This window comes from Giraffa tippelskirchi, chromosome 5 (assembly GCF_054371585.1).
Source record: "Giraffa tippelskirchi isolate mGirTip1 chromosome 5, T2T-mGirTip1v1.2.pri, whole genome shotgun sequence".
Taxonomy (NCBI): Eukaryota; Metazoa; Chordata; class Mammalia; order Artiodactyla; family Giraffidae; genus Giraffa; species Giraffa tippelskirchi.
This window is the reverse complement of record NC_137279.1, coordinates 156,423,837-156,439,915: the sequence shown is the minus strand read 5'-3', so window position 1 is coordinate 156,439,915 and position 16,079 is coordinate 156,423,837. Positions and strand designations below refer to the sequence as shown.

Below are 16,079 nucleotides of genomic sequence, written 5' to 3'. Positions count from 1 at the left end.
TTGGCTGCGGAGCTTTCCAGAGGCCACCCCACATCGCTGATTGGATGAGGAGCGGCCAAGTGCCCACCTCCTCTACAGTGCCATTTAGTCTTGTTGCTTGGCAACCGATTTGCATCTTCCTGCCCACGCGGCACCCAGTTAGTTACACCTGTGAAGCGGAGACGGTGACTGGTTAAGAACACCCTAAACTTACGCCTCTTACGCCCACTTCACGCACAAGTAGCACGAGTGGTCCCCGGGCTTCATCCACGTTTACTTTCAGGCTGGGCTGTGGACTGACGCCGCAAGGACACACCGCAGTGGAGAAAGTGCTCAAGTCTTCCTTCTGAAGTCCTCCTTTAGAAGAGTCAGAGGAGAAAAGAAAGTCGCTGCTACGTGCCCAACTTAGGGCCACCTCTCTTGGGAGTATACAGCATTCTGAAGCTCGATAAACCAAGTATTTATGTCAGCTAACTAGGTATAGGAGAGTGATCCATAACCTCAGACATTTGCCTCAGAGCGAACCCTAGTAGTGACGAGACAGAGTTAGAGGCTTTTTTGCCTTATCATGTACAGCAGAGCTTACATCTTGCTAAATAGAGAATTCCAAGAGTTGAAGAACAACAATTATGAGGTGAGTATTGGAGACGTGGAGGGTGTGTTTCATTGGGGTACGAGTTTTTAAAAGCAGTTTATTCTGTGTTTATTCTACAAGGCATAATTTAGTTAAATCTAATTTGCCACTACAGACTTGTTTAATGAACCTATTTCAGTATAATAATCTATTTCATAATAATTATCAGTATTTCATAATAATAGTTAACAGTGTTGAGCACACTGTGCTGAGTAATTTATGGACTTTAATCCCTGAATGTAACAGTCTATCAGGTAACTAGTAGGTGCAGGGTTGCATTCACTAATTATCAATTGTGCCTGCATGTTCAATGGCTAAGTTGTGTCTGACTCTGCACTGCATGCACTGCAGCCCACCAGGCTTCTCTGTCCATGAGATTTTTCCAGGCAAGAATACTGGAGTGGGTTGCCATTTCCTTCTCCAGGGGATCTTCCCCACCCAGGGATGAAACCCGAGGTCTCTTGCGTTGGCAGGTGGATTCTTGACCTCTGTGCCACCTGGGAAGCCCCTCAATTATCAATACAATACTGTAAAATAAGTAGGTAGTATTTTGTTTTACCTACCAGAAAACTAAGCCTCAGAAAGCTTTCAGTAAATATTTGGGCTCAGGATTCCATCACAGGGTTTTTTGACTCCAAAATCCCTTGCTCTTACGTCTTGAGTTTTGTTTCTTCCTGTCTAGTGCACTTTTTGCCAATTGCTGTGACATATAACACATAAGTGTCTTTCCCTTATAATTTTATTTTTAAAATTGTACTTATTATTATTTTTGGTTTGTGCTGGGTCTTAATTGCTTTGCACAGTAATACATTCTTGTCCCTCCATTGGAATAATGCCTCAAGTGTAAGAAAATTTTATTTTTATATATGAGTGTAATTTTAGAGTTGTGTTTTTCTTAATGAAAATTTTCTTACTTCATGCCTAATATAGCATCCATAGGGTTTTTTTTTAAGCTATGAAGAAATACATGCTTTCCAACTATTCCTTTCTTTTTGAATTTGAATCTTAAATTGTCTATACACTTACATAAGTCACATATTCCATTCTTGACCTCCTTGTCCCATTTGTGATTTTCATAATAATGATTTATTTAAAATTTACTATTGCATGTATTTTCTGGAATCTACCTTAATTTCTGTGTAATACAATATGTAACACCCTCTCAAATAAAAAATGTTTATCAATAAAAGAAAATTTAGAGCTTTTGGAATTCATTGTAACCTAATATCTGATTTCCCAAGCTGCAATAAATATTTAATCTTTTTTCTGCTTTAATTTTTCTTGATGTTTAGGGTATTACTGCCTTTCCTATAAGTGAAGATATGATGCAATGGGATGTTGACATTGAAGGTCTACAGAATACCATTTGGCATGGTTTGTGCTTTGAAAACCCATTACTTTTTTTTTAAAGCCTTTATATTATTAGCCTAATTTCTTTAAGGTTGCACTGTATAAATTTTCTAGAATTCTTACGTTAATTTTTTCATTGTATGGCTTAATTTTTTTGCCATTTGTCAACATGGATGGAAATTTCAGGTTTGAATTTTTCTTTATGCCCAGTCTTAATGTTATCATGTTTTTAAGAAGCAGACATAGGAAAACGTATCAACTGAGAATATCATCTAATAGTCTTCCATGAATTCAGAGAATAACTAACAAAATGCCTACTGACAGAAAAATCTCACAATTATGTCTCATTTTTTTTTTCTCTATGATTTTCCCACAAATGTCCATAAGTCAAGTTCTCAAGAAGACTAGGCAAACATAAACTTTAATGACCATGCCCTCTTACAGCGGCAGATTAACAAGATACATTTGCTTAGTGAGAAAGGGGAGAAAAGCATATAAGTGGTTAATTACAATAAAATATAACATGTCCTGTTATGAATTTTGAATGGAAAACTGAGGAGGCAGTGATTAGTTAATTTTGCCTTGGAGAGTCAGAAACAGCTTCCCAACGAAGAGACACTTGATGTGAGGGTCCTGAAGAATGTCTGAGAATTCACCAGGTTTAGAATCAGAAGGAAGTGCAGGTAGACTAAACAGCCTGGCAAGAACTGAAGAGAGAGGATTCTGGAGCAGAGAGTTCAGTAAATATGAGAAACCCAGTGAAGAGGCTGGTATTAGAGGGACAGAGTTAGTGGATGAAAAGGACTGGTGAGAATGTGACTGAAAACACTGGATTAGATTGTGAGGAGTCTGTTATACCATCTAGAGGAGTCTGGGCATCCTCTAATCCAATTTACTTATTACTATAGTAAAATTCTAGGGTCACTGGGGAGGCTAAACTGTAGGCATAAACATCAGTGTTAGGTTACAGGTAATCATTAATGTGACACTTTAGTAAAAATGTTTATTTCTATATCACAGGAGCATTCTTCCAACTGAGAATAAATTTTACATCAGAGTATAATTTTGTCCCTCCAGTTGTGAAATTCAGAACAATTCCTTTTCATCCAAATGGTAAGGAACAAATAAAATTATTATCATAAATTCTGTCCATATTAATGTTATTCTTCATTAGTGTTTAATAATGTTTATTTTTAACATTATAAAGTAAGCATACTTATTGGGGAAAATATTAAAAGCCAGGAAAAAATTATCATCTGAATCTTAATTCAGAGAGATACTATTCTCAATATTTAATGAGATTTATTTCCTTTCTTCCATGTATGCATTTTATCTCCATAATTAAGTTATTACACAAAGATGTATATATTTTTATTTAAAATGACATAATACATTTATTTCTGCAGTGTTAAACATTCTTCAAAATATAATTTTGAACATGAATGATATTTGTATGTCTTCTTTGGAAAGATGTCTTTTCAGGTCTTCTGCCCACTTTTGGTTGATTTGGGGGTTTTTTTATATTGAATTGTATGAACTGTTTGTATTTAGATATTAACCCCTTGTCAGTAACATCATTTGCAAATATTTTCTCCAATTCTATAGGTTGTCTTTTCATTTTGTCAATGGTTTCCTTTGCTATGCAAAGCTTTTAAGTTTAATTGGGTCCCATTTGTTTATTTTTGCTTGCCTTGAGAGACTGATCCAAGAAAATATTGCTATAATTTATGTCAAAGAGTATTCCATGTATGTTTTCTTCTAGGAGTTTTATAGTTTTTGGTATTACATTTAGGTCTCTAAACCGTTTTGAATTTAATTTGTATATGGTTTGAGGGAATGTTCTAATCACATTGTTTTGGCTCATTGATATGGCTATCCAGTTTTTCCATCACCACTTGTTGAAGAAACTGTCTTTTCTCCATTGTATATTCTTGCCTCCTTTGTTGTAGTTGAATTGACCACAAGCACATGGACTTATTTCTGGGCTCTCTGTTCTGTTCCATTGATTTATGTGTCTGTTTTTATGGCAATACTATGTTGTTTTGATAACTGTAGCTTTGCAACATAGTCTAAACTCTCAGAGGGTTATACCTCTAGCTTCATTGTTTTTTCTCAAGATTTCTATGTGGCTCCATATGAATTTTAGGATTATTTGTTCTAGTTCTGTGAAAAATATTCAGAGTATTTTAACAGGGATTGCATCAAATCTGTTGATTGCTTTGGCTAGTATGGCCATTTTAAACAATATTAATTCTTCCAATCCAAGAGCGTGGGGTATTGTTCCATTTCTTTGAATCATCTTCAGTTTGCTTCATCAGTGTTTTATAGTTTTCAGGGTATTGGTCTTTCAACTCCTCAGCTAAATTTACTTCCAGGGTTTTTTATGCTATTTTAAATGGGAATTTTTTTTTTTTTTTACTTTCGCTTTATGATATTTCATCATTGTTGTTCAATCGCTAAGTTGTGTCTTACTCTTTGCAACCCCTTGGACTTCAGCACACCATGCTGAAGTTTCACTATCTCCTGGAGTTTGCCCAAACTCATATTCATTGAGTTGATGATGCCATCCAACCATCTCATCCTCTGCCACCCACTTCTCCTGCCCTCAATCTTTCCCAGCATCAAGATCTTTTTTCAGTGAGTTGGCTCTTTGCATCAGGTTACCAAAGTGTTGGAGCTTCAGCTTCAGCATTAGTCCTTCCATTGAATATTCAGGGTTGATTTCCTTTAGGATTGACTGTGTTTCATCATTAGTGTGTAGAAATGCAATAGATTTTTGTATATTAATTTTTTTTCTTTCAGCCTTGCTGAATTCATTTATTCTAATAGCTTTGGGATGGGAACTTTAGGGTTCTATATAAAGAATATGTTTAATATTCTTATTCATATTTAATTAATAAAGATTTGTTTACAGTAACAGTATTGGATATACAGAAAAGGGAAATGTCCATAAATAGCTACAATGTCCATAAATATAGGAATTTTTAAATAAAATGTATTATAGCTGTATACATTGCTTTTAAACATAACAAGAAAGATATATGAAGACTTTACTCTTTGGTCATTGTTATGTCCCTAGAATCTTCACTCCCTGGCATAGAGTTGGTGTTCAAATATTTTTTGAATAAACATGTCCAAACATATGTTGACAATTTACTATTAAATGAAAAATACTTTGAAGAATAAAGTGTAATTTAACTTTAAAAACACAATAACTACACACACAAAATGTGTGTGTGTATTTTTTCCCAAATACTATTAATAATTTAGTTAATTGACTGTATTAGGGCATAGGCTAACCTTTTCAAATGACTTTCCAATGTACATATAACAGAACAAAGCTGGCAGGAAGGTTTTACCATCCTCAACTTGTGGGTTCCATTTCTGGACCTAAGACATTTATTCTGTCACTATTTCCAGCCAGTGGGAAAGGGAGAGATAAAGAGAAGAGGGCAGAACAGCTTCCTTAAGAAAATATGATCCCAAAGGTACACACTTTACTTCTGCTGATGTCCCAGGATTAAGACTTAGTCACACGGCCACATCTTGTTAGAGGAAAGGCTGGGAAAATGTGGGCAACTATGTATTCATCTAAAACCACACCGGGGGATGGGGAGGAGGCAGGCATCATGTGTCTTACTATAGAGAGAAGAAATGGAGGAAAGGAAGAACAAACACTGGAGGACCATGAGTAACGTTCTTGGAACTTTTCATATCATTTCTTGATCATCTTTTTTTACCACTGAGTCATAATTTCAGTTTTCACTTACCACAGTTTTAATACCAACTAGAAATTTTTTCTAAATACTTTTTTTTATCACATTGTTCACTCACATCTTGTGTCCATTGCAAGTTTTAAAATACAATGTCCCAAATCGAAGACCCCTCTTTTCACCTTTTCAAAATTTTCTTCCCAGGTCTTTCCTAAAGATTGCAAGATCTTTCTATTGGATATAAATATTTTTCTTATTTTTTTATAAAAATTATTTATACATTAATAAAAGTATTTTTAATAATGATAACTATCATTTTTTGAGGATCCACTCTATGCCAGGTACTCTGTTAAGGACTTTATTTTTTAAACTCCTTTCAGTGAAAGTAGGTACTTCAATCGTATTCCCCATTTCACATATTAGGCAAATGAGACCTGGAGAGGTAGCTCATTGCTCAGTGTCCATTTCTGAGAAGTGGAGGAGTCAATCGTCAAATTTATGTGTATCTGACACCAAAGTCCATGCTCTAACCACTGGTCTGTATTGACTGTCACATTCATTGCAAAGTTTGTCACTTGCTTTCTAACTTTGCCTATGATATATTGATGTTCATAAGTTTTAAATGATAACATTATGTATAAATATTAATGTGTTATTTTAATACAGTAGACCCACATTCTGGCAAGCCCTGTGTAGATTTTTTGGACAACCCTAGTAAATGGAAAAGAAGCTATACGTTGAGCAGCATCTTACTTACTCTCCAGGTAAGAACAGATTAATAATGCTGTCTTTGTTGTTGTTGTTTGGTTGCTCAGCTGTATCAGACTCTTTTGAGCTCCCATGGACTGCAGCCCGCCAGGCTTCTCTGTCCATGGGCTCTCCCAGGCAAGAATACTGGAGTGGGTTGCCATTTCCTTTTCCAGGGGATATTCCCTACCCAGGGACCAAACCTGTGGCTCCTGCATTGGTAGGTAGATTCTTTACTGCTGAGCCACCAGGGAAGCCCAATGATGTCTTTAATACATTTAATTACCCAATTATTCAAAGTATAAGGAATAAAATATACAATGTATATTTAATATTTAAAGGATTTGAGTAAGTTTATATGACTCAATAATATTTCTACATCAAAACTGTAAAATGGAACTTGAACTATAAAAACTATTATTTTTAAAGTGAAATTGATAGCTTAGGCCCTTTCCAACCAAACAATATGTATTTTATAAAAGAAGAAAAGAACTGGATGGTTTGGATGGTTTCAATTCTGGAAATACACTCTTAGGCTTGCTTTTGGCTCCTAATGTCACTTTGTAATGTTGAACAGGCCTTTTAGATCTTCCTTCATTCATGAACCTTGCCTTCCTCAGAGAGGTAAACAAGTGACTACAATGTAAAATTGTCAGCTTTATCCTTTGTTTATGACAGTACTAGAGACCTGCTTTGATAAGCTTTCATATCAAACCCAGTGAACAATTAAACCAGGAATTTCCTCCTCTGCTCAGTAGATCCCTGTTAATAGAATGTATCCTTTGCATCCTAAATCTATGGTATTTAGAACCATGATTCTGTGTTGTGTGTGTATTATGTTATTCCTGACCCTCAAAGAGCCTCGTTTCTCATCCTGAGATGTTAAATGATTTGAGCGTCACTTGCTTTGACCACTTACATCTGGCCCAGTGAGATTCTATCCACCAGATTTTATCCATAATAAAATTATATCTATTCATCATTAATAGTATTTGGAGATAAAGTGTTAAATTTTGATTATCTGAAATACCTGGAGAATAAAGTAGTCTGGCTTAATTGAATTTTCTCAGTAACATAGAATTATAATAAAAATTCTATCTCTCCTATGTCTTGCTTTCAAAAATAAAACTATCATTAACTTTCTATCTAGTCATCTTAGTATGCTGAGTAAAATTTAATATTTTTAAAAATTCAGTGTTGAATTTAATCATTCATTCATTCTACAACTATGTGTTGAACATATGTACTGGTGCCAGGCCATGCTCTGGAAGAGAGATTGGAGCAAAAACTTTGAGGAAGTAAGCGAGCGTGATGTGCAGAGATTTGTGGTTGATCTTTCAGATTCTTTCAAACTGAGTCATCCTATCTCTTCCACCTAAGTAGAAACAGCCTTAAAAACAGTAAAAGTGAATGTTCTCAAAAATGTAATGAGTGAGGGCAAACCAGAATGAAATGGTGAACATTTTGAATTGCAGAAGAATTTAATAAAGGTGAGTTGAGGACTGTGAGTTTAGGTTGCTTGGCTTCGCTTCTTGGTTCTGCCACTTAATACTTTTGCACTTTTTGAACAAGTTTCTCCACTTATCATTGCCTCCATTTCTTCATCAGTAAAATGGGGCTGTTAGTAGTTAAGTCATATAACTTGCAAGGACTAAATGTATAAATACATGTAAAGTACTTAGAACCATGAGTGGTCTAAGAAAATAATTCAATAAAATCTGGTTAATATCTTATTGTTCTTAATTTTAACCAGTAATACAAAGTGACAACAAAGTGTTCCCAAATATATCATGAAAAGCCAGTAGATTACACAGTTGTTTTTATTTTTCAGATAGTTTTATAAAACAAATATGCCCACATTAGAAAACATTTTTAAGATAGTAGAAAGGAAAAGAAAATCACTGGTAATCATAAAGAAAATTCCTTCCTTGTTGTTATTAACATTTTCTTCTGATCTTTTCTCTTGTGTTTTGGTTTTAAATCTTCAGTTCCACATTCCCTACAAGGTCAAGGCCAAATTCTGTTGCCTAAAAAATGATCTATTTCTCACACCTTGGCCTTAACCCTCCGAAACACACCATGGCATCCCGCTCCTATTTATATCTTTATTATTTATTTATTTATTCATTTACTCACAGTGCTTGGTTCAATTCATGTTAAAAAGCATTCATAGAGTTCTAAACTCTAAAGTTACAAACCAAGTCAATCTGGGACCTTAAAAAACACTCAGTCCATTTCTGCATCTGACTGGCATCCCATTTTATTCCCTCTTTCTCAGTCCTTTTGGCAAGCAGCTGCTCACATTTTAAGAGTCAGGTCAAAAGATGCCTCCTCTGAAATGCCTCTGCTGATTTCCTTTCCTAGGTGAGATTGATGGCTTTGGTTTGGGGAGGGGGGCTTTCTTTGTGAAGTGTTGCCCTAAGTAAATGTATGTGAGAGAACTATAATGCTATAATGCAAATACTGTTTCCTTATCTGTCTTCCCCTATCAGACCATAAGCCCCTGAAGGTCAGGAAACAAGTCTAATTCCTGTGGTAGATATTAAGTAATATGACTGAAGCAACAAATCTGTTTTTACATAGTTGCAGTGATAGTATATGTGTTCAAATTATATAGCTTATTACTTTTTCACTTAACATTTCACTCAAGTAATTACTAGATTGCTACAATTAATATTTTAGTGGCTTATTTAATGGTTCTTTGGAGTTCAGTGCTGCTCAATAGAACTTTAAGCACTTATGGAAATTTTCAATATCTGTGCTGTTCAATATAGTAGCCCCTAGTCTGTAGTTCTATTGAGCACTTGGAATATGGCTCCTGTAACTGAGGGACTGAGTTTTTCATTTTATTTTATTTAAGTACTAATAATTTAAATTTAGATTACTTTCTGATTACAACCTTTTGAATAACAGGTGATACACATTTATAATTATCACATTGTTATCCAGGGGGTTGATACTTGAAATGGTGTTAAAAATATTTTCAAGTCTAAATATGCTAATCATATGCTCCTAAATTTCTATGATCTGGATTTCTTTGAAAACTTGTCCTTCCATATATAAGCAAAAGTAAATATCAACACTCATCCACAGAAGGAATTCCAAATTCATGGACTTTAACTAACTGGATAGTATAAAATATGCTCACTGGTATAATTGTTTATTGATGCTTCAAATTTACTTATCCTCTGGATAGCTTTTTATGTTATTTCATGCTATCACAAGGCTACTTTATAAGCTGGACTTTTACTATTTCTTCAGGTTATCTGATGTGTATATGTTAATTATTCCTTTCATTCCAATTCTTAAAAAATCATTAAATTTAGCTTGTGTGTATATTATATGCAAGGTCTTAAGCACAGTGGTGAATGCAAAGACCATTAAATAAATTCTACCAAATGTGTCTGAGTAAGACTCTCTCTCCAACCAAAGAGCAAAAGCTTACTCTTGAAGAAAAGTTTCATCTGCTTCCCACCCACTTTGAAAGATATAGTGCAATCCATATCAAATACTTGTTTAAGCAGTTGCAATATTCTTGAAAATATAGCCCAGTGTGTTTTCCAAATGTGAAAAAAAAAAAGTCAGAAAATTCTTGTTGCTTTTGAAATACCAGCTGTCAGGTTACTGGTTTTATTAGTGAAAGACTGCCATCATTTCCGTGACTCTTAAGCCACAATAATCTACTCTGAGCTGTATCTACACTTAGACATTCTGGTTGTAATTATTTTGGCTATATTTTATTATCTAGATTCTGGCTGTAATTATTTTGGCTATATTTTATTATCTAGTTTGTATGTTGTAATCTAACATTTAGCATACTGAATTATTGAATAAATATTTAAAATTTGTGTTAATATGAATTTTGAGATTCCAGATAAAGAAGATCATAACCTAACAGAAATACCATGTTTTGGTTCCTACTGGTCACCTATATTATCCAGATGTGCAGATACTATTATAGGCAGAATTTTGAAGATGTCCCCTATGACTCCCACTGTCTGGTTACTCAATCAAACTCTAATCTAGGTGTGAAGGAATTGTGCAGAAGGAATTACCATTACTAATCAGCTCACCTTAAATAGAAAGGTTTCCTGAATTATGCAGGGAGAAGACCAAAATAATCACACGAGCCCTTACCAATAGAAGAGGAAGACAAGAGTCTCTCAGAGAAATGCAGTAAAGACAGAGGAAAGGAAATGATAGGAGAGGTCCAAGCAAAAGAGGGTTTTTTTCACACTTTTGGCTCTAAGACATAGAGGTCCAAGTGTAAGTACCAGCAAGAGATGTCTCAGGGTTGAAGGCAGCTCCCAGTTAACCATCAGCAAAGAAATAGGAAACAGTCCTACAAACAGTGAATTCAGGAACTGAATTCATCTGACAGACAACCATAGGAGTGGAAAAGATCAGTTTTCATTCTAATCCCAAAGAAAGGCAATGCCAAAGAATGCTCAAACTACCGCACAGTTGTTCTCACCTCAAATGCTAGTAAAGTAATGCTCAAAATTTTCCAAGCCAGGCTTCAACAGTACATGAACCGAGAACTAGCAGATGTTCAAGCTGGAATTAGAAAAGGCAGAGGAACCAGAGATCAAACTGCCAACATCCTTTGGATCATCAAAAAAGCAAGAGAGTTCCAGAAAAACCTTTACTTTTGTTTATTGATTACACCAAAGCCTTTGACTGTGTGGATACCTGCTTCCTGAGAAATCTGTATTCAGGTCAGGAAGCAACAGTTAGAACCAGACATGGAACAACAGACTGGTTCCAAATAGGGAAAGGAGTACGACAAGGTTGTATATTGTCACACTGCTTATTTAAATATATAGAGTATATCATGCGAAATGCTGGGCTGGATGAAGCACAAGCTATAATCAAGATTGCAGGGAAAAATATCAATAAGCTCATACACACAGATGATACCACCCTTATGGCAGAAAACAAAGAGAAACTAAAGAGCCTCTTGATGAAAGTGAAACAGGCGAATGAAAAAGCTGGTTTGAAACTCAACATTCAGAAAACTAAGATCATGGCATCTGGTCCATCACTGCATGGCAAACAGATGGGGAAACAATGGAAACAGTGACAGACTTTATTTTGAGGGGCTCCAAAATCACTGCAGATGGTGACTGCAGCCATGAAATTAAAAGAAGCTTTCTCCTTGGAAGAAAAGCTATGACCAACCTAGACAGCATATTAAAAAGCAGAGACATTACTTTGCTAACAAAGGTCCGTCTAGTCAAAGCTATGGTTTTTCCAGTAGTCATGTACGGATGTGAGAGTTTGACTGAAAAGAAAGCTGAGCGCTGAAGAATTGATGGTTTTGAGCTGTGGTGTTGAAGAAGACTCTTGAGAGTCCCTTGGACAGCAAGGAGATCCAACCAGCCCATCCTAAAGGAAATCAGTTTTGAATATTCATTGGAAGGACTGATGCTGAAGCTGAAACTCCAATATTTTGGCCACCTGATGTGAAGAGCTGACTAATTTGAAAAGACCCTGATGCTGGGAAAGATTGAAGGAAGGAGGAGAAGGGGACAACAGAGGATGAGATGGTTGGTTGGCATCACTGACTCAATGGATATGACTTTGAGCAAGCTCCGGGAGTTGGTGATGGACAGGGAAACCTTGCGTGCTACAGTCCATGGGGTCGCAAAGAGTTGGATACAACTGAGCAACTGAATTGAACTAACTGAACAGACAACTTGAATGAACCATGAGACACATTCTTCCCAGAACCTCTGATTAGAGCCCAGCCAGCCGATACTTTAATTTCAGTCTTGTGCAATCTTGAAAAGAGAAGCCAGTATAACCAACCCCAACTTCCTACCTGTAGAAATACAAGAGAATAAATTTGTGTTGATCTAGATGCTAAATTTGTGGTAATTTGTTATAGCAGTGGTAGAAAACTATGGTTGTTCAGTCACTAAGTCATATCCCTTTGTGACCTCATAGACTGCAGTATTCACACTTCCATGACCTTCACTATCTCCAAGAGTTTGCTCAAACTCATGTCTGTTGAGTCAGTGATGGTATCCAACCATCTCATCCTCTGCCACCCTCTTCTCCTTTAGCCTTCAGCCTTTCTCAACATCGGGGTCTTTTCCAATGAGTCAGCTCTTTGTATCAGGTAGCCAAAGTATTAGAGCTTCAGTTTCAGCATCAGTCCTTCTAATGAATATTTAGGGTTGATTTCCTTTAGGATTGACTGGTTTGATCTCCTTGCAGCCCAAAGGACTCTCAAGAGTCTTCTCCAGCACCACAATTTGAAAACATCAGTTCTTCAGTGCTCAGCCTTTTTTATGGTCCAACTCTCATATCTGTACATGACTACTGGAAAAACCATAGCTTTGACTATATGGACCTTTGTTGGCAAAGTGATGTCTTTGCTCTTTAATATGCTCCCTAGGTTTGTCATAGCTTTCCTTCCAAGGAGCAAGCATCTTTTGATTTCATGGCTACAGTCACTGCAGTGATTTTGGAGTCCAGGAAAATAAAATCTGTTACTGCTTCTACTTTTTCCCCTTCTATTTGCCATGAAGGATGGGACCATGAGTGTCTTGAGAGAAAGGACAATGTCTCATTTGTCTTTGTCTCCAGGTGGACACATTGTAGGCATTTAATAAATGCTTCTTGAATGTTGTATGTACTGGTTTGTCTTTTTTCCCCTAAGAAAAAAGCTGCTTTAAAAATTCTATGTTCTATATGTTTTCCTATAGTTATTCTTTCTAATCCAGTGCTAGAGAATCCAGTGAATTTGGAAGCAGCACATATACTGATGAAAGATGAAACTCTGTACATGTCATGATCTTAATTTTTTTAATGTTGAGGAAACTACTTATTTTTGTTGTTCAGCCTCTAAGTCATGTCCGACACTTTCCAACCCATGGACTGTAGCACGCCAGCCCTCCCTATCTCTCACTATCTCCTGGAGTTTGCCTAAGTTCATGTCCATTGAGTCGGTGATGCCATCCAAACATCTCATCTTCTGTCACCCTCTTCTCTTTCTCCCTTCAATCTTTCCCAGCAGAGAAAACTACCAGTGATACCAAATTAAGCATTCAGTGATCTGGGGGGATATTGAATTGCATGCAAGCTTTTAATACATGTGTTTGTTTATTCATGATCTAAATATGATCTCATGTTAACATGTAATTATTTTTTAATGGAAATGTTTCAGTGTTTCGTAATGTTTAGTTCCCTTTATACATAAATCAATTTACAGTTATGTGATAGGAAGGAATAATTTACAGGGAGGAACTTGTAACTTGCTTTGATCCTAATGTTTGGCTCATGAATGTACAGTATAAAACCAAGATAGATCATGAGTGTCTTGAGAGTAAGGACCATGTCTCATTTGTCTTTGTCTCCAGGTAGACACACTGTAGGCATTTATAAATGCTTCTTGAATGTTGTAGGTACTGGTTTGTCTTTTTGCCCTAAGAAAAAACCCACTTTAAAAATTCTGTGTTTTATATGTTTTCCTACAGGTTATGCTTTCTAATCCAGTGCTAGAAAATCCAGTGAATTTGGAAGCAGCCCATGTACTGATGAAAGATGAAACTCTGTACAGGCTAATAATTCTACGACTTTTCCACCGGCCATTACAATGTAAGAAGTGACTACTTATTGTTATTTGCCAATTATTAATTATTTGTAGCAAGTAAATGATCTAGCAAGTAGCTTGCATACAGCAATATTTTCTGTATCCATTTTCAGTAGTGAAATCATACTAAGATCTCTCCTGTTGTAACTGTATCAAATCCATCTGTGTAATTCTTGCTTTTTCTAATTGAAGAATAATTGACTTACAACGTTGTGTTGGTTTCAGGTGTACAACAAAATGATTCAGTTATACATACATGTTTATCTATTTTATATATGTGCTTTTTCAGATTCTTTTCTCTTATAGGTTATTATAAAATATTGAGTTTAATTCCCTGCACTGTACAGTAGGCCCCTATTGATTATCTATTTTATGTATGGTAGAGTATATATGTTAACCCCAAACTCCCAATTTCCCCTGCTTTCCCCTTTGGTAACCACAAGTTTGTTTTCTATGTCTATAGGTCTATTTCTATAGTATATAGGTTCATTTCTGTCATTTTTTTAGATTCCACATTTAAGCAGTATCATATTTGTCTTCCTCCATTTGGTTTAGTGTGATCCTTTATTTTTTAATTATCAAAAATTGTAAGCTTAGTACCTTTAAATGTCATGGTCATATGGGCAAATGGTGCCCGTGTCATAAAGATATGACATCAATTTTTAACTCTCTGATCTAAAGTAGCTATTTCTCAGACTTCACCCTCAGTAACCATCAGATCTTACTAATCTGGGACTCCTTTCCCCTTGATTAGGAAAACTGTCAGCAGTTTTGTTTTTTTTTTTCTAGAGAAGTCCCCTTCAAAGAATCCATGTGGAAATGACTGAGGCTTTGCAGTCTTTCTGTTCTGTTGACCAATGTTTTTCTGATACCCTTGGTCATTTCACTCTCTTCTTACCCACAACCCTTTCATAACTCTTAATTCCATCACCTCCATTGCTCCTTTGCTTTCTCTACAATAAGAAGAGCAAAGCTATTGTCTCCTCTTGCCCAGAGGGGTTAGCCACAGGTGAAGGTTGGGCTCCTGGTGACATAGCGTTTTCCTTTACAATCTGCCCTTCCTTTCAGCGGTACACAACAGCATCACTCGGTAACTGGCATTGTTACCTCCCCAAGCAGCAGGCCCTGCTGCTCAGACTCGCTCTTCCAAACTGATCTCTCTTGTGCTATTTCTCTTCACTAGATGTCCATGGTCTCTTCTTCTTTCCCCTTCTGGGACCTGCCAGTCCATTAGATGTGTACAATTTGCGTTGAAGTTCAAGTACTTTTCCACAGAGCATCTGGATCTGATGCAGTACAGATCAGGCATCTTTTTCATCATCTTCAAATATGTCATGATTGTCACAGAGTTCTTCAGAATTCTCTTGACAATTTTAAGACTGGTGTGTCCACAGAGGAATGGTACTTCTTCACGCTGATCATATTTCTGACCAATCAGAATCTGTAGCATTCCCTTGCTGTATCCTCTCCACTCAGGAAATGTTTGTGGAATGAGCAAATGAATGATACGTATCCCTTAATCTTTCATCAAGCCCTACAGTACCATCCTTGCACAAGAATATTCTATACAAATATTCTATCCATATTCTGGTGAATAGAAATTTAAGAACCAGTTGTAAAGCATTTTCATGATAAATGAGTCTGTGCATTAGATTTTGGTTTTAGCCTGAAAGAGAAGGATAAGAAGAAACTGGAAGACAAGCTGCCCCTTTCTTTTCTTCTTTTCTCTCAGGCCAATGTCACCCTTCACTCCTTTCAGTCCTCCAGCTTTGCCATCAACCCAGGCAGGAAAGCTGTCCAGGTTGCCAAATCACCGAACAAATGAGCGACAAAGCAAATAGTGCTTTGGCAGGTTTTCACTGCTTGCTTTATGTGTGTTGGTAAAACACGTGGAAATCCAAGACAGTGAATAGTTTTCAGCTTGCCTGCCCTCACAGCAGGACTGGAGTAGTACCTTTAGTGCCAGGAAGAAAATGATTTTCTGCAGCTTCGTAGGGAAAGACTGCTGTAATGAAGCAGAAGCAGCTGCTATGGTGGAAATTCAAGTGCAAAAAAC

At 36.3% G+C, this 16,079-nt stretch overlaps 1 protein-coding gene across 28 annotated transcripts in view; it reads left to right on the top strand.

The window, feature by feature from the left end:
* UBE2U (ubiquitin conjugating enzyme E2 U) overlaps nucleotides 1-16,079 on the top strand; it is a 64,592-nt gene that overhangs the window by 979 nt on the left and 47,534 nt on the right. For 12 of the 28 annotated variants that reach the window (XR_014052678.1, XR_014052689.1, XR_014052681.1 and 9 more), the window contains exons 1-5: nucleotides 141-613; nucleotides 1,906-1,987; nucleotides 2,984-3,076; nucleotides 6,343-6,440; nucleotides 13,908-14,028. Coding sequence is in view for 14 of the 28 variants with exons in the window: in XM_081486601.1 (XP_081342727.1) it covers nucleotides 548-613; nucleotides 1,906-1,987; nucleotides 2,984-3,076; nucleotides 6,343-6,440; nucleotides 13,908-14,028 (460 nt within the window). In the remaining 14 variants the exon portion in view is untranslated. Of the gene's footprint in view, nucleotides 1-140; nucleotides 614-1,905; nucleotides 1,988-2,983; nucleotides 3,077-6,342; nucleotides 6,441-12,437; nucleotides 12,548-13,907; nucleotides 14,029-16,079 lie in introns of those variants that run through there. The other 16 variants (XR_014052680.1, XR_014052682.1, XR_014052685.1 and 13 more) reach the window with 4 other exon arrangements.